General features: G+C 38.5%; 1 protein-coding gene across 2 annotated transcripts in view; it reads left to right on the forward strand.

The window, feature by feature from the left end:
- PAAF1 (proteasomal ATPase-associated factor 1) overlaps positions 1–17,150 on the forward strand; it is a 30,835-nt gene extending 13,685 nt beyond the window's left edge. The window contains exons 5-12 of one of the 2 annotated variants that reach the window (XM_004683190.1): positions 1,834–1,932; positions 2,565–2,715; positions 7,798–7,992; positions 9,045–9,136; positions 11,364–11,479; positions 14,112–14,194; positions 14,725–14,807; positions 16,222–16,663. In XM_004683190.1, coding sequence (XP_004683247.1) covers positions 1,834–1,932; positions 2,565–2,715; positions 7,798–7,992; positions 9,045–9,136; positions 11,364–11,479; positions 14,112–14,194; positions 14,725–14,807; positions 16,222–16,299 — 897 coding nt within the window. In that variant the 3' untranslated portion in view covers positions 16,300–16,663. Of the gene's footprint in view, positions 1–1,833; positions 1,933–2,564; positions 2,716–7,797; positions 7,993–9,044; positions 9,137–11,363; positions 11,480–14,111; positions 14,195–14,724; positions 14,808–16,221 lie in introns of both variants that reach the window. The other variant, XM_012725511.1, reaches the window with a different exon arrangement.
- The last annotated feature ends 1,520 nt before the right edge of the window (positions 17,151–18,670 follow it).

Genomic DNA, 18,670 nt, shown 5'->3' on the forward strand with positions numbered 1-18,670 from the left:
AAAAAAAAAAACTACAATTATAAGATAGTAATAAGTCAAGAAAATTGAAAAATGTTAAGGAAAAGATTTAAAAAACTTCAGATGAATTTCTGCTTATAGATTGCTGTATAAGTGTGAATAAAGACTTGCTTTGATTTAAGAAATCTAAAAGTCATAAATTGTACCATTTGGTTGTATTTTAATACAAAAAGGTCAAAGTGAAGCTTCCTTGTAGTAATCAGTAGACTAATGGGAAGAGCGGTGAATTTTTATACATTATTATATTAAGTAAATATAATACTTTTAAATAAAATAAAATTAAAGTTAAATAAAATATAGATATTTGTTTATCTTTTTAATTATTTCCTAGTTTAAGCAAATTTTTTGATTAACTGACCTATTATTAGATCCTATCCATTGAGTCATAGAGGCCTTATTAGTTTGTTTTTGTACCGATCTGATTTGATATACTCCACCTATACTGGATATTAAGGTTTTTTTATTTGTTACATCTTACTAAATTGAACAATAGTATTTTATTTTATTATGCATTCCTTTGATTAATTATGGACTGACACACACACCCCCTTTTTTTATGTATTTGTTGGCCATTCTTTATGTCAGGTGTGAGGTGTGAGTTTTTTTGTTTTTTTTTTCATAAGAACTCTTCTAACAATAAAGATATTGACCCTTTGTTGTATATTTTGTAGATAGCTTTTTTAATTATTTATATAGTTATGTTTCTTTATGATATCCTTTGACATATTTACTATTTCTATGTAATAAACCTGTTAACTTACTCCCTTATGGTAATTACCCTTGGAGACTGTTTAGGGTAGTCCATGGTTTTATTTATATTCACTTTTAATTACACAGAATAATAGCTAAGAGCAGACTAGAGACACAGATTTGGATTTATCTCTGTGGCCCCAGCCCCTAGAAGAGGGAACCAGGGACAGAATTATTATGAGCATCAAATGATGAAATGTAACTGAAATATTTTAGAAATGATAAAGCATGATATAAATACTACTTGTTATAATATTTAAAATTGAAGGATCCACAATTAACAATCCTTTTATTTTGAGAAACAGAGGAAATTGTCTTCTGTAGTTCCTGCTAGACCTATTGATTAAGCATAGAACAAAGAATAAGAAGGTTGCATAATTAAAGCCAAAGTTCTTGCATTTTTCCTTAATAATTTAGGTTATATGGGAATAATTGTTGATTGGACAATTTCTAAGACTATATATTTCAGCCCTACTTTCTAGAATACTTGCAAATAGATTTTTTTTAACAAAATGGGTATATATGTATGTGTCTGAAAGACATTCTGATCATGGCTTACACATGAAATAATTGCTAATGCTATAACTGTAAGTGAATCTGAGAATTGTTATTTACTTTGAAATACACACCCACACAACTAGGATTTTAGAGTTGTAGTGTAAAGTAATAAATTGAAAGCATCTTTGCTATTCCTTGAATTCTTTTGGTGCATCTTATGATGTAAGTGGTTTCCTAAGAACTATTAGAGGTTTCTTAATTTTAAAATAAAAGAGCAAGAGATGGAGGTGATATGGGGGGAGAGAAAACTTTAAGCTGAAGCAGGAGATTATAGATGATTACAAGAATGTCTTATTTGTTAGGAGAAGTAAACAGTATTACTTCTAGCTTTGTTGGGACATTGTTAATGATAACTCATCCTTCATATGAAACATATCCTTTGTTCTGGGAAGTACAACTTAAAAGAAGTCTTGGTGGATAGTGAAATGAGGGAAATTCATAACATATCTCAGGGGGAATACAAGCTTTTTATTATTTGTAATCCTGATTGTTTTGTCTTTTAAACAGATAACATGCCTAGACATTTCCAGTGGAGGAGGCCTTGGTGTATCTTCTAGTACTGATGGAAGCATGAAAATCTGGCAGGCTTCTAATGGAGAACTCAGAGTAAAGTATTGGGATCCACTTTTAGGGTCTTATCATGAAGGAGGGCCTGAGAAACCTTGCACTAGGTCATCAAAGGAACAATGACCTGTTGTACTTCACTTGATCTTTGTTCTCCCATTTATGAATTTGAGTACCACCCTCGAGCTTGGTTATTTGCTAGAATAACTTGGAGTTGAGCAGTGGGGATATTGTCTAAGTGGTTGGTCGGCCTGTGAGAAGGTGGTATGAACTGCCTTTATGCTACTATAGCATAGTAGCCACTATTACAGTGATATATGGTTAAGCCCTCCAGCTTATACATGGGTTTTAAGAAGAGGTGAGTGAAAGAGTCATCAAGTCTCCTTGCTTCTAAAACATAGAACTAGATATAGGGATGGCTGGGAGAGCCAGGAAGTTTATTTCCACAATATCTATAGCCAGAGTCCATGAAAGGGAATTCAGCAGCTCTTAGAACACTGCCTAGTAGACAGATGAGCCAAGAGGTCTTTTGGATCTCTTTACTTTTAATACACAGCATGTAGGTGTAGCATGTTGATTTTTCATATAAGGGACCAAGGATATGGGAGGTAAGAGAATGTAAAGGGCTGGACAAGAGAACTAGCATGGGATTTTCTTTCTTTTTTTTTTTCCAGAGAGTATTGGAAGGACATGTGTTTGATGTGAATTGTTGCAGGTTTTTCCCGTCAGGCCTTGTGGTTCTGAGTGGGGGAATGGATGCCCAGCTGAAGATCTGGTCAGCTGAAGATGCTAACTGTGTGGTGACCTTCAAGGGTCACAAAGGAGGTACTAAGAGTGATTTCTCCAAAAGGCTTCTTTAATAATTCTCAGAGATGAATAACAAAAAAGAAATGGAAACTAGTTATCTACCAGAACATAAATAATTCATCTTAACTGGTCATTTAGATGAGCTACTGTTCGCACAAGGACTAGATATTCCTTTGCTGGTCTCTCTTGTTATTGCCATCTAAAGCTAACTAATTGCCTTACACAAATAGTTCTTTCACAATTGATAAGGTAAAAAAAAAATCACCTACTCATGTACTAGGAAAAAAAGTAGAAAATGAGAGGGAGGATGAGGTATGCTCACATCTGCGAATTATTCATCCTTTGAGTGAGTTGATAGTAAGAATTGGGTGGCAAATGACTGTATCACCAGACATCAGGAAGTAGAGCTTAGTATTGACTGTTGGCTCTATGTATTTAAGTCACAGTTCAGATTTCCAAATGGATTAGCCTATAACCAGTTAATTTCAATATGTAGAGACAGAGTGAGAACATTGTCCCTTTGTAATTGGTTAATATTTTAGAAAAAAAATACATACTTTAGAAATATTTTGTCCTTAATTAGAATGTTAAAAAGGTAATAAATATGGTATCCTTTTTTTACAAGTTTGAATATTTTGAAAATGTAATAACTTTCCCAAATAACTTCTTACCTCATCTGTGCCACTTGTTTGAAATTAATTATAAATGGAGATACAAGCATTAAATGAGATGGTGCATATGAAGGATTTAGCATAATCTCTGGCATACAATAAGTGCATAATAAATGTTGTTACTATAAGATATAAAACTTAAGCTTTCAGGCCTGCCCCATAAGGTAAGCCTTGTGATGTTTTAATATTTATCAAATGTGAAAACCAGAAATTATTATTTCTAATAAAATAAGCGTTTTTCAATTGAAACAGATATGATCCTAGTTAATAGTAATTGTTCTTTAATACATACATATAATTAAAGAATTAGTATCTTCTTTAGTTAACAAGCAGGTAAGAATTTCTGCTAAATTTTCCAATGAAAAGATAAACTAGAAGTAGTTTCGTGTTTATGATAATATGAGCTTACTAAGTACCTCTAAAGTAGATTTAAATCAATTTGAAGTTTTTAAATTGCCAGTCTTTTAACTAAGGTTGGTGAATTCGGAGGTGTACATTAGTAATCCTAATCCTTTGTAATGAGCACTATATTCTTATAGTTTATGAAAACATTGAGACCAAATAAAACACCATCTTAGTTGCTTGGCTGAGTTTCTTTTTGCTTATCAGTGTAGGAAAGATGCTTACATTTGTAAATAATTTTAAGAAACCAGGTTGCATTTTCAGTTCCTTGGTTGTTATTTTCAAATTCATAAACTGTCTATATTGAAGTAGGACCTGTTGCCTCCAAGTAGTAGTAGGTGCTTCAGGCTTACTCTTTTTTTTCTGAGATCTGAGTCACAGTCATTACTTGCCCCACATACACACATTTGTACATTGCTCCCTAGCATCTCTTAAAATAGCTTACTGTGTGCTTGCTTCAGCAGCTCATATTAAAATGGAAACATACAGAGAAGATTAGCATGGCACCTGCATAATGATGACATGCCAAAAAACCCAAAACTAATGTAATAGTAAACCTTGCTATTTTAGTGGCGTATACTTTTTAAAAACCTATGTCTAGAAATATGAAAGTTGCTCTGTTTCTTACTAAGACTTACTTCAGTCATCATTTCATCTAATTTCCCAGACTTTGGTTAGGATGTTTACATGTAATTCAGCTGAATCGTTTTTGAAGGTAAATGCATTTTCATAATCGTTTATATGTTGCTGACCTGAATCTGTTTGGGTAGATAGCTGAAGACTTTGTGGCATCTGATAGTGTTTAGCTAATGTCTTACAAACATATCCTTGCTACTAATAGCTTCTTTCTAAAGTAATTTCTCATAAATTCCTGCTTCTATAGGACTCCTCTATCCTTTTATTCTTATCCAAAGGTGTAGCGACCAAGACCAGATGCCTCTATATTGTGAGTAATATTTTATTAGCTAGAGGATGATTATATTTTTAGAAAAAAGAAAAACCATCTAGATGGCTGCTTTTTGCTGGGTGTTCTTGAAATTTGTACACAGGTAAGACCATTGACATCTTGCCAACCACAGCTATAGCATCGCAGCTGTAAAACCAAAAGACAGAAAAAACCTTGCATCACTTTCATGGAACTCAGTAAGATTTAAAAATAGCAGTTGGAACATTCTATAAGGACATAAGCAGATTTTTGATTGCTTTGATAAGACACAGAGGCCCTGCCTCTGTATTGAGGATTCTTTCAGATTCTTGAAAGTTCCAAGGTCCTTTTCTAAATAGATTTATATTGAATATGTTGTAGATGGTAAGTGGATTTTCTAAACTCAGAGTACTTTAGCATTACAAAATATGCTAAGAAACAATATATACCAGCAAAATATGCTGCCCTCCTTAGATCTGCTCTGAGGGAACGGCTATTTTAAAAAAAAATCTTGGCTGTGGTGACCTTTATCCAATTAATTATGAGAATTTCATGTCATTTTTCTTTTTTTAAGATTTATTTATTCATACAGAACTGGGGTACAGACCAGAGATGCGGAGGGTGAGAGGATTCACCAGAGACAGTGGGGAACAGAACAGGCAGATCTACTGAAACATTCTGCTGAGGGGAGCAGTATGGGAGACAGGAGAGGTCTACTGAGCCAGATGGGTCACCTCCCTGGCCAGAGAAGAAATTCGTGATGCAGTGACTGGTGATAGTTTGATAGTGCTGAGACTTAACCCCTTTTGCCACCAGAGAGGTCCCCCAGTTTAATTTTTATTGTAAATTGGTATATATGGAAATACATTGATCAGGTCTCCCCTGAGTTGTCTCTAATCTTTTTCTTTTTTCTAGTTAGGGCCTAAATTGTGACATTTTCAGAAAATCATCTGTTTTCTGAAAAGAGCTTTCAAAGTGAAATATTCAGTAAGAGTTGAGAGGCATATGGTAAGTTGCATGGGTCATTCCATGCAATGTGTTATACTGAGTTGCTATGTAGTTTTTGTCACGTTTTGTATCTGATGTTTGTATTGATCTCAACTTGAGAAGAATGAGAGCAAACTAAGCATCACCAATTTGCCACATGACTTTTGGAAAGGCACTCTTACAAAACTCAGTCTGCAAGTATTTATTGGCATTTACAATGGGATCAAATGGGCTTTAATAAAACAAGTACTAGCTTTACGTGTAGAGACATACTACCTCTTCTTTGTATAATCCTGTGTTATCACAGAAGTGCCACAGAACTGTAACTTATGTCCATGACTATTTGTACTTTTTTATTCTGTGTGGTTCCTAGGCCAGGGCCCATAGCAAATATTCAGATGATCAGTAATGAGCTTCAAACATTATGAAGTCTGTGGACATTTGAATTTTGTAATCCTGTGGATCTTACTTAATCTTTTCCAGCAGGCAGTGCCCCTGTTGAAGTATGGTGCAAGGGTCAGGTAGGTGTGTCTGCTCACTTCCTGCGTGGCTCCTCTAGCACTGCTCTGGCAAAGAGGAGCACTGATTCACACTGCTTTGTTGCACACAGGTGAAGTGGAAATCCAGCTTACCTTTGGCCTTTCCCCTTTCACACCTCTGCAGTGAAAGTGAAGCACTGACTTGTACCACCTTCTAGCCTCTTGGAGGGTTTATCATACAAGCTCAGGTCTTTGCTGACTCACAGCAAAGAGGGGTTAGAAGTGGAATGCTGCTTCCCTGTTCTCTGTGTCCCCTTACTGCTACCATGTGGAGGTAGAGCCTCAGTGCACCACTGCACCCAGCTCCCAGCAACCGGCTGAGTCTGGTCAGTATCACTGGGCAGGGGGAGTTGAAGTGTTGCTTTTTCCTTCCTTGGGAGATGGAATAAAATATCACCTCCCTCTCCAACCCCATTGAAACTGTGGGGATGTGGAGGTAATTGGGTTTTCTGTTGATACTTGAATTAGGTGGATATTGCCAAAAAGGTTTTCTGTTCTGTTAGGCCACGCCTTTGACAGTCTTTTGTCTAAGGGCACAGACTTTTTTTGGATTGTTTTGTTTTGATTATCTGTGCCTGTTTTTTAAATTAGTCCTGTGGTGGATGCTTCTGCAGTGCCCTGTCCAGGATATATGGGAGGCCATATGGAAATCCAGGGAACTCATTGCCAAGTTGCTCTTCAAGTTCTGAGATTCCTAGATGGTCTGCTTCTTTCCATCATTTATTCTCTAGGCTTGTTGGTTGTGACCATGTTTTTATAATTGTGAGGGGAAGGAGCTGCTACTCCATCTTGACCAGACTGAGGGGGACTAACCCTTTCAGTCAGTTCTTATTAGAAGCAGCAGGATCTTTTTTTTTTTTAAGTAATATAATAGTTTATTTTTACATCATTTTGTGCCTTTTCCCATCTCAGTTGTAATCCCCATGGGCTTCCCATCACCAAATCATCCGTGTGCCATCATCATAGTCCAGTGCACTTCCCCACCCCCACCGTTTTTTATCCCACTCCCCACTCCATCCTCATAAAATGTCTCTGATATATAGTTGTTCAATATTATTATTTTCTCTCCTTGTCCTTTATACTCCTAGAAGCAGCAGGATCTTCTAAGACAATGATTTCATACCGGACTGAAATGCTTACTTAATTTTTGTTAAAAAGTAGGATTAAAAAAAAGTATTTAGGGCCCTCCCTGGTGGCGCAGTGGATTAAAATGCAGCACTATGAAGCTATCCACACCCACTGCAGAGTTCTAGCCCTCCCTGAGGGCTGATACATGTGGTGTGGCAGATTTCTCCTGTCTCACCAGTTGCTCACCTCAGCAGTGTATTTCAGTTAATCTGCCTGTTTTGTTCCCCACTGTCTGTGGTGAATCTCTCACCGCCCCTCATGCCTGCACTTCTGGCCTGTACCCCAGTTTTACATAAATAAGTAAAACTTTAAAAAAATAGGATTTAAATATAGGAACCTCCCCTTGTGAACAGGCCCAGCCAGTAGCACAGATTTCGTGTGTGTCTGGAAGGATGCCCTTGGGTTCCTTTTCTACTTCATCTTAGGGTCTTTTTTCCCCTCTTGCCAGGTATCCTGGATACAGCCATTGTTGATCGGGGAAGGAATGTAGTATCTGGCTCTCGAGATGGGACAGCACGACTTTGGGACTGTGGGCGCTCAGCCTGCCTGGCAGTCCTTGCAGACTGTGGCTCTTCTGTCAATGGAGTGGCTGTCGGTGCTGCTGACAATTCCATAAACCTTGGCTCACCCGAGCAGGTGCCCAGTAAGTTGGTAACAATAGTGCACTTGTTTTCTTAGGACCCTTCAGTGTTTACCTTTGTTTCTCCTTTTCTTTCTTATCCTTTCCTAGTCTGTACCTGGTATATCTGTTTTTGCCATTAAGGTGAATGTTTATTGCATACCTACTATGTTTCTCTTGCTTTGAAATCTACAACTGAAGTTAATGTCATGGTCACAGAATTAGCAGAATTAGAGAAAACTTTTTTTAAACAGGAAAAAAAACTTTAAAAAAATTTCATTGCAGTCCCCACCGGTTTACATCATTGTTAGTTTTTGGAAGTATGGGATCTCCCAGTATAACTTGGCAGATGAGATTAATGCCCATAAAATAGAAAATAGTAAGATTTGGGCTGAGATAGCATAGTGATTTTTAATGCAAATATAATCATTTTTTGGAAGTAAATGGTGTTGTAGGTTATTATGGATGAGAAAGTGTGGGGTGAGGGGTAAGGGTAACAGTAGTTTGCATCAGAACAGCTTGGAAATGAAAATGAATATTGGGGTCAAAATATACTTCTAGGTCAGAGGTTAGAATAAGAGTAAGAGTAGTGATCTTAGGAAATAGATTGATTAGCTCTGGTGATTCAGAATGATAAAGGTAACTTGCATTCTTTTTTCACTTCATTCTTTTTATCTTCACTTCCTTCTGTCCTGGTCCCATCTGCCATCATTGCATGTGCTATTCTTCTGTAATCCATTCTCCTCAGAGCAGCCATTGTGGTCATTTAAAGATGCCATCATTGAATGTGCTATTCTTCTGTAATCCATTCTCTTCAGAGCAACCATTGTGGTCATTTAAAGATCATAATCAAGTCATGTCACTTTCCTACTTAGTAAAAGTTACCACTTCTGTGAATTTTGACAAGTGTTTAGTCATATAAACAATACCACCATCAGAATATTAAACATAATAGATGTTCTTTGTAAGTGAATTATTAACACAGTATAGCCAGTCAGTAGCCACCAGTGTCTGCTTTCCGGTACTGCTAGCAGATTAGCCTCACCTGGTATTAATAAAGTTCTTCTGTCCTGCAGGTGAACGGGAGATTGGAACAGAGTCAAAAATGCTGTTATTGGCCCGGGAAGATAAGAAGCTTCAGTGTTTAGGACTACAGAGCAGACAGCCAGTAAATGGTTCCTTTAAGTGGTTTCTTTGAACTTTGAGTTCACTTGCGTCACTCTGATTCTTGGAAAATTGTTTTGGAAACATTTCTACTTTCTCCCAGTATTCACCATTTAAGGAAGTTGCACAAAGGTGGCACAGTAGAGTGATTTGGATTGCGATAAGGGCAACATTTAAATCCCCGCTCTTCCACTTAATGTCTGTGACATTGAACAAGTTTTTTAACATCTTTTTTTTTTTTTTTAAAGATTTATTTACTTGTGCATACAGAGGCTCGGGGCGGTGAGAGGCTTCACCAGAGTCAGAGTGGAGAACAGAACAGGCAGATCAACGAAGTACACTGCTGAGGGGAGCAGCGGGCGGGTCAGGAGAGGTCTGCCACGCCATGTGGTCACCTCCGGGGCAAGTGGGGATCGAACTCATGCGGAAGTGGCTTTAGCTTCTCAGTGCTGTGTTTAACCCGCTGCGCCACCAGGGAGGGCCTATTTAACCTCTTTGAGCCACAGTTTGTCAGGCCAAACTGATCGTAGTAAGACCTGCCTTGTAGAATTATGTGAGAGGATTAAATACTTGACTGTTTTGTGACTTTTGTTAGTTACTTTTCCTCTAGGTCTTATGGTGCAATATGTAAAATGATGAGGTCGTAATAGATTCCTCTCTGCCTCTAAAGTAACATGAAGAAATTTTGAGTAAAGAACACTCACATTCAGGGCTCTCAATTCATGAACTGGAACATCTTTTGTAGAAGAATTGGTTGAATTTCCTTCCTCATCATCCAAAGTTTTACTGGGAAGACTACACTCTTAATAAGCTCTGACTTCCTTGGGATTAGATTTTTAAAATTTCTTTCATGCTCCTGTGAACATCATCTAGACAACTTTTATGATTTGATTTGGCCAGAGGCTTTGTATTTTCATTTTATGTTGTTACTTCCTTATGCTGGTGATATTTCCATTTTCAAAATTGGTTTCAAGAGCATCACTATTTTTTATAATATTGCCTTTGCACTCTTAGTCTCCATACTAACTTTCACTTCTAAAAGGAAATCAGATGTTTTTGTTTTATTTCCCTTTTTTTTAATATCCAGAAGGGCAGGTTTATTATATTTTAAAAAAAAAAAAGGAAAGGAGATGATGCTTGCACAGACACAAGTGCGCAAGAAAGCTACCTCTAAAAGGGACGAGTTTCTTTCTTTTTTTTAAAGATTTATTTATTTATGTTTACAGAACTGGGGTACAGGCCAAATGCAGGGGGGTGAGAGGATTCACCAGAGATAGAGCTGGGAGCAGAACAGGCAGATGGATGAGGTGCACTGCTGAGGGGAGCAGGGGGCAAAACAGGAGAGTCTGTTGTGACATGTGGGTCACCTCCAGGGTGGGAATGGAACTGATGCTGCAGTGGCTTCAGAGAGCTTCATAGTGCTGTGCCTTAACCTGTTGTTAAGGACAAGTTTCTTAAAAGATACACCTGCATAGACACAGGCAGGTGATCTTTGGAGAACTGCTGCCGCTGCTGCTATTATCCAAAGGGAAAAGGTTGGTGAAAAGAAAGTTGCGTGGTCACAGGCGGGCAAGGGCACTGCGCTGCCTGTGGGAGTGGTGGGTTTACAAGGGACGTTGGCATAGACGCAGGTGGGCAGTCTAGGGAGGAGAGCTGCTGGTTTTCTTCCCTTTTGGGGAACAATTGAGGGAGAACTGATCAGTTTGACAGTTCTAAATCAGTCAGTTTATTTGATCACTTTAACAATACTAAATAAAAATCTGACGATTCCTTTTTCTGGATACATGGGGAGAATTGTGGTTCTTAAAATTATAGTACTTGATTTAACCGTTCTTTCCTTAAGCTTGTTTATTTTCCTACAAAGTACCTACCTTCAAAAGGTTAGTTGGAGTGTTATGAAGCAAAACTTCAATGTGTACATTGCAGAGGCTTTTCAAGTGAAGTACTGTAATGAAAAGCGGGACAAACAATAGTCACTGAGGAGTAATAGTTTGAAAACTGTTATCTGACAATATAGTATTATGCAAACTTTGTATACATCCTCAGCTAGTCTCAGGGTCCTCAGGTGCCTCCTTAGTTATTGGTGAAGTTTTAGCTTTGATTGAAAGTCCTTAAAAGAGGAAAAAAGAAAATACCAGTAAAAATTACATAATTTCCCTTTTCTTGGTATCTGTTTATTTCTGGATACAAATGAATCTTTAAACATCAGTTTTGGTTCCTGCTTGTTCCAGGTGTTCCTTTTTATTGGCTCAGACGCCTTCAACTGCTGCACTTTTCTTTCTGGCTTCTTGCTGTTGGCCGGGACACAGGATGGAAACATTTATCAGCTGGATGTGAGGAATCCAAGGTGAGTTACCATTCACTTATATGATGGAGGTCTTCTAGAAAGTGGAGATTTTTATTGGCTGTAACATTAATTTAGCTTAATAGATAGATGACTGTGGTTGTATTAAGGGTATGCTTTTTTGTTTATAAAGATTTTCCAGTGTGAATTCTTATTATTCCTGGAATGTTATTAAAGGTAGTTTGATCTGTACTGTCATAAGTGTCCTGTTGTAATGGAAAGTATCCTGTTGGAAATTAAGCTAAAATAATGAACTAAATGTTACTTAAAATATTGTGCAAAGCCTTTAATTTTATGTTCAATAATTTTTCTCTGGCCTAAGATTGATTTCTTTTAGTTTCAGTGAACTAATAACTCTTTTATATTTTATCACACCCTATTTAAAAACAGGGCTTGTTCTGCTCTTAACGCCACCCAGAGATAATCACACAACCTTTTTCTCCCAGAGTTTAACAATTTCTTTCTTTTCTTTTTTTTTAAAGATTAATTTATTTATGCATATGGACCAGGGGTACAGGCCAGAGATGCAGGGGTGGTGAGAGGATTCACCAGAGACAGTGGGGAGCAGGAGCAGGATTAGGACAGGCTGGTGATGAAGTACATTGCTGAAGGGAGCAACGGGTGGGCCAGGAGAGGTCTGCCATGCCATGTGGGTCACCTCCCAGCATGAGGATTGAACTTGTGCTGAGGTGGCTTTAGCTTTGTAGTGCTGTGCTTTAACCTGCTGCACCACCAGGGAGGGCCCAGATTTAACAGTTTCCACTGTCCTTTTCCTTCCTTTGTTCAACTGACATTTATTGAATGACTTTGGGGACCAAGCTTTATACAGACTCTAGAAAAGATCATGCTTAGTGAAATAAGCCAGGATGAAAAGGAAAAATACGGGATGGTTTCATTCATAGCAGGAGTATAACAGACCAGGCAAGAAAACTAATAATAATAATGAACAGTTATATACCAGAGACATTTTATGGGGGTGGAGTGCGGAATGGGATCAAAAACAGTAGGGGGGCCCTCCCTGGTGGCGCAGCGGGTTAAAGCACTGCACTAAGAAGCTAAAGCCACTTCCGCATGAGTTCGATCCCCTCCTGCCCCAGAGGTGACCACATGGCGCGGCAGACCTCTCCTGACCCGCCCGCTGCTCCCCTCAGCAGTGTACTTCGTGGATTTGCCTGTTCTGCTCCCGGCTCTGTCTCTGGTGAAGCCTCTCACCGCCCCTGAGCCTCTGGCCTGTACCCCAGTTCTGTATGAATAAATAAAAATCTTAAAAAAAAAAAAAAGTAGGGGAAGGGAAATGCACTGGACTATGGTGATGGCACATGGGTGATTTGGTGATGGGAAACCCATGGGGATTGCAACTGAGATGGAAAAATGCACAAAATGATGTAAAAATAAACTATTATATTATTTAAAAAAAAAAAAAGATACAGACTCTGCCTTTGAGACACTTGGAGTCTCCTAATAAGATGGGCAAGTAATTGTCATTCAATGTGATCAATAGTCTGCTGCAGCTGTACATTGGAATTTGAGGATGCACTTAGGGAGGGGGAAAAGGTGACACTGCTTTTCCAAGGCAGGTCTTATGCAGCAGGATGTTAGCAATTAAAGATAGAAGCACCTGCCCTAGGTAGACTAGAGTCTATGAAGCATGAAGTCATGTACAATTGTGGCACTTCCACGGGTATCTCATGTGGTTTAACATGATATGTACATGGTAAGTGGGCCATGGTGAAAAGTGATGTCCAACAGGAAAACGGCTTGCTTAGTGATGTCTAACCTGCCATCCTCAGGAGTTTGGACTTTATTCTGAGAGCAGTAAAGAAATACCAGCTAAGTCATGAACTTACATCTCTTCTACATAATGTTTTAAAATTTATTTATTTATGCATTCAAGAATTTATTTATGCATACAAGAGGTGCAGGGGGTAAGGAGATTCACCAGAAACAGGGTAGGTAACAGAACAGGCAGGTCCACTGAAATGCACTGCTGAGGGGAGCAGCGGCTGGGCCAGGAGAGGTCTGCTGCACCGTGTGGGTCAGCTGCCTGGCCGAGGGTCAAGCTCCTGCTGCAGTGGCAGTGGATAAATTCATGGTGCTGAGCCTTAATCCCTTGTGCCACTATAGAGGGCTGTTTTCTACATAATTTAAATTATTTTTTTTTTGCACTTGTCTCCATGGGGATGGGGACTCTCTGATCACTTTTGCAAAAATCACTCTTACATACATATTTAAATTGCTTCTCACTCACCTTTCTTTTTCATTTTACAGAGTCCTGACAGCTTTAATATTTCACAACGGGTCATAATTTTGTCTATAAGTAAAAAATAATATGTTATCAATATTGGTATCTTAAACTCCTGTCAAGCCTCCCCTGAAAACTGGAGATATTGGTGGTAACTTGGTTTGTTCAGCTCAATGAAATGTTTAGATTCACTCCGTGGTAGTTTTGAATGGATTTTCTTTGTCTGACAGTTAAGGATCTTGCCTGGAAAAAAAACAAAACATATATGTGAATGTTTATCTCTATCCAATTTTGTCCTGTTTGCTTTTCTGTGATAAATACTACATGTTGAATGTAATCAAATATTGCTGTTGAAGAAAAACATGAAATTGCACCTTTTATTCTAAATTCTAGGGTTCCAGTACAAGTCATCCACAGATCAGGAGCTCCAGTTCTGTCACTGCTAAGTTTCAGAGATGGATTCATTGCTAACCAAGGTGGGTGCAGGGCCCATTTGGAGAGATGGTTTTGGATTGTTAATTAGACATAACTTTTTTTTTTAAGATTTATTTTTATTTATTTATGCATATAAGAACTGGGATGTAGGCCAGAGGTGTGGGGGTTGAGGATTCCCCAGAGACAGTGTGGGGAGCAGAACAGGTGGATCTACTGAAATATACTGCTGAGGGGAGCAGCAAGCGAAACAGGAAAGATCTGTTGTGCCATATGGGTTAGTTCCCTCTCAGGGAGTAATAATTAAAATAAACAAAATTAACAAGCAGCTATAAAACAGAGACATCTGTAGGGGAGGAGGACAGAGAGGGGTCAAAATGGGCAGGAAGAGCACAAGGGACATGGTGCTGGTGAGCAGATGAATTGGTGGTGGGAATTTCACAGGGACTAGTCCTGAGAGGAGGAAGCATGGATTGTACAAAAAGGAAGAGTGCTGTGAAATATATAAAATAAAAACAACTCCTTTATGTACAGTTTCCTCTTAAGTTATTGAAATTTTCTTTCTGCCTTTCAGGTGATGGAAGCTGTTTCATTGTACAGCAAGACTTAGACTATGTCATTGAGCTCACTGGGGCCGACTGTGACCCTGTTTACAAGGTATAATAAGAGACCAGCCTGGGTATTCTCACCTGGGATCTAGGGCATTGAGATTAATTCAGCTACTTTGTGGTCATTAGAGATGATAAAAGACTTAGGCATGCTGACAAAGAAGTCAGAATTTTGAATCACAAATGACTTATTCCTTTAGTGGCTCTAGAAATTTGAAAAGTCACTTCACCTCCCCAGTCTGCTCATTCATCAGTAAAATGGGGGTAATAGTGAGATAATGCATGTGAAAGATCTTTGTAAATTTAGCTGTCATCATTATTGTTATTATTTAAAATTCAGTACTGATTGTCTCATTTGATGACAGTAGAAGAGAAAAATGAAAGAGGAAATAATATTTATGGACCAGTGCTATATATTTTACATATATTATTTAATCATGTTATCATTCTTTGAGGTATAGGTATTATTATTTCTGTTTTTATAAAATAACACAATTTTAAAAAAATTACAATTAATGCATATTTATAAATATTCAAATAATGTCTTTTAGACTTAAAAGTCTCCTTTAAGACCTTCTTAGTCCCACTTTTCTTTCCAGGAGTTACTAACATTAACAGTATGGCATATATCTTTCAGGACTATTTTTAGAGAATATGCACTTATTTGTGTGCTTATGCATTTATTTATATAAGTAATATAATCTGATCTTTGTACATAATTGGGACAATTCTATGTGTATTGCCCTACGATATTTTTTATTTAACATCTTAGAGCTCTTTTCAGAGAGATGCATATAATCCGCTTCATTTAAAAGCATTTCCTGTGTTGTGTTCTAATTGTGAGCTAACAGTTCTTCCAGTTTTAGCTGGGCCCCTATTGGTTGAGAATGTTGCTCCATATTAGCAAACCTGAGATTCATATTATTTCTGCTAAATTAGTAGGTTTTTTTTAATAGATTTGTTTGTTTATGCATACAAGAACTTGGGCTTAGGCTATGGTTGATGAAGGGATTCACCAGAGACAGAGGGGGGAACAGAACAGGAAGATCTCTTGAAATACACTGATGAGGGGAGCAGTGGGCGAGGCAGGCGAGGTCTGCTGTGCCATGTGGGTTATCTCCTTGACCAGGGATCGATCTCATGCTGCAGTAGCTGGCAATGGCTTGATATTGTTGAGACTCAACCCCTGTGCCATCAGGGAGCCCCTAAATTAGTAGTTGCCTATCTCTAATGGGTTTGCTTTCCACTTAAGCCAATTAGTTTCTCTATTTTGTAGTCATAAGTGCCCTTGACCTTGGCCATACATTTTAAAAATATATGTCATGAATATAATTCTTCTCAGCCTTTTGGAATCAATAAAACTTCTCAGACTTCATTGTTCTAATGGGAGCCAGTGACAAGGCTCTGTCTTTTTAATGTGAGAGTGCCAGACTTCCTTTAAGCTGTGAACTCTTGTCTTCCAGGTAGCCACATGGGAGAAGCAAATCTACACATGCTGCCGAGATGGTCTCGTACGACGCTATCAGCTCTCAGACCTCTGATGCCTTGGAGGGAAGATTCCCCAGATGTTAAGAAACACTGACTGACCCTGATAATCCGTGAACAAAAACATCATTAGTCTTTCCTAAGGACCGTGGCCTTTTGTTGTCATGGGCACCTTTTGCAAGTCCCAAGAAGTCAGCTACTTGTGGACCTATCATGCCATGACAAGACCTTGTTTGGACAGAGTAAGAAGATTGTTTGTGCTACTGCATTTGCCTCAATTTGTTTAAACTCTTTCCTGCAACACACTGCAAGGATATGGATGCTTGTGGTTTGATCTCATACCAATTGTGTTAAATGTTTACAAGTATCAGAGGACTAAAGCCTGTTCTCTGAAGCAAATAAAGAGAATATGTTTGAAGGAATCTAAATTTAAAAGAATTTGTTATTCTGATGCCAACAAGAAGCCCATCAAGCTAATGGAACTCCTTTTCTGGTCACTTCTTCACGCCTGGTCACAGAGAACAGAGCTTGGCAAGAGCAGTAAATAATCCATAAGCAGCAACCTGGAGAATATTCTTATAATAGGTGGAATAACCAGCTTTCCTGGTTTTCCTTAGACTACAGGGCTTTCTTCTGTGTGGAACTTCCTTTGCCAAGTAAGACCAGGGCTGCTTGAGGCAAATTGATATGGTTGGTTAGCCCTATGCCAGTGATGAAGTTGAATCACAATCATCATAAAGGCAGTGCCTATCAAAGTATGGTCCCTGGAATAAAATTCTTGGACCCCACCCCAAACTTGATTCAGAAATTCTGTCTGTATTTTGACACACTCTGCAGGTCATTTTGAGGTACACTGAGGTTCAAGACATAGAAGAAGAAATGGCAAAGGACTCTATTCACCGCTGGGACCCAGGACTCCCAGGATGGCAAGGCTGGAGAGGATAGCGGGGCTCAAATAGTGAGGGGGCTCAAATGCCAGGTAAGGAGCTTGCTTGAACTTCATTAGGTTGGCAGTAAGAAGCCAACCTAAGCGAGGGAATGAACGTGGTCGTCTCTTCTTGGCATACACATAATTTAGGTACTCCATAATTTACTTTCATATAGTAGCTCAGTTCTTTTCATCTTAGTACCTTTAAAGCTTCTTCCTTTTAACAGTTTTTAGAGTATGAATCTTTATTATTTATATTATAGAGATTAGGGAAGGTTTCTTAGGAGAAGTAACCCTTGACCTGTGTGCCATGTAGACTAACATTCAGATTTATTTACAGAAAGAAGGGAATCCCTTGCTGAGGTAATTGTATGATGCATAGAGTTCTTAAAAGTATAAAAGTATATTCTCATGGAATTGTTACAACTACACCGTGATCTATAGGTAGCACACTCAAGCAATTTGTCAAGGGTCATAGAGGACAAAAACTCAAACACCTTTTTTTAAGATTTATTTATCTCTTTATGTTTACAAGAGCTGGGGTATAGGCTAGAGGTATAGGTGTGTTAGGGGATTCACCAAAGATGGGAACTCATGGCAGCAGAGGCTGCCAAAAGCTTCATAGTGCTTAACCCCTTGTGCCACCAGTGAGGCCCATCGAACACAGTTTATCTTAAAATCTCACTTTATTTCTATCATATCCCATTGCTCAATTGAGTCTATATATTTAATCTTATAACACTCTTAAAAAGTGTTTTACAGGTCAAGGAAAGTGAGTAATAAGAAATTCAGTACCAACCTGAGGCATGATTTGGCCTTGCCTGGTCTGTCTCCATAGCCTGTGCTCCTTTCATTATACCATGTGGTCATAAGACCTCTGGAAACAGAACAGTTTCATTTAAGGAGTGATTTGTGATAGAGTTAGGTAGACCAGGAGTGAGATAATCCAGAGCTCAGAAACAGTGACATCTAAGAAGCTTAGAGAGTATCTAAGAAACCAGGTGAAGAAAAATAAAAACAGGATGGTTCTCAGAGCATGGAGTTATTTGCTCCTCACTCAAGGACTCAGCCATTGACATCATGGTCATGAGCCCCTTTTTCATCCATTTCCTGTTGCTGAATGCCTAAACCAAATTGTGAAAACAAAACACTGCAATTCATTGAGAAGCTTACTCACTATTTAATCAGTAAATCCCTGGAATTTATACCCTGGTTGTGATGAAGTCACTCTTGACAGCCACTCTGAAATCTAGACCCAGCAGGAAAGAGCAGAGGCTAGCTCTCTAGCTTGTCTGTTGTGAATGGAACAATTCCCAGTTAGCACAGACAAAGCTTTTTTCCCCATAGGACTGAGGGAGGGCATCCCCTGTGAGAAAAGGTGAACAAACGCCCATTCACAGCAATTACAGACTTGATGCAACTCCATGCTATACCTTGTTTCTCGGCTTTCAGATGCCCCCTTGTGACTCTTGTGAGATGTGCTTCTATTTCTCAGAATG

The sequence above is a fragment of the Condylura cristata genome, unplaced genomic scaffold, assembly GCF_000260355.1.
Source record: "Condylura cristata isolate star-nosed mole 26May11 unplaced genomic scaffold, ConCri1.0 scaffold00015, whole genome shotgun sequence".
Classification (NCBI taxonomy): Eukaryota; Metazoa; Chordata; class Mammalia; order Eulipotyphla; family Talpidae; genus Condylura; species Condylura cristata.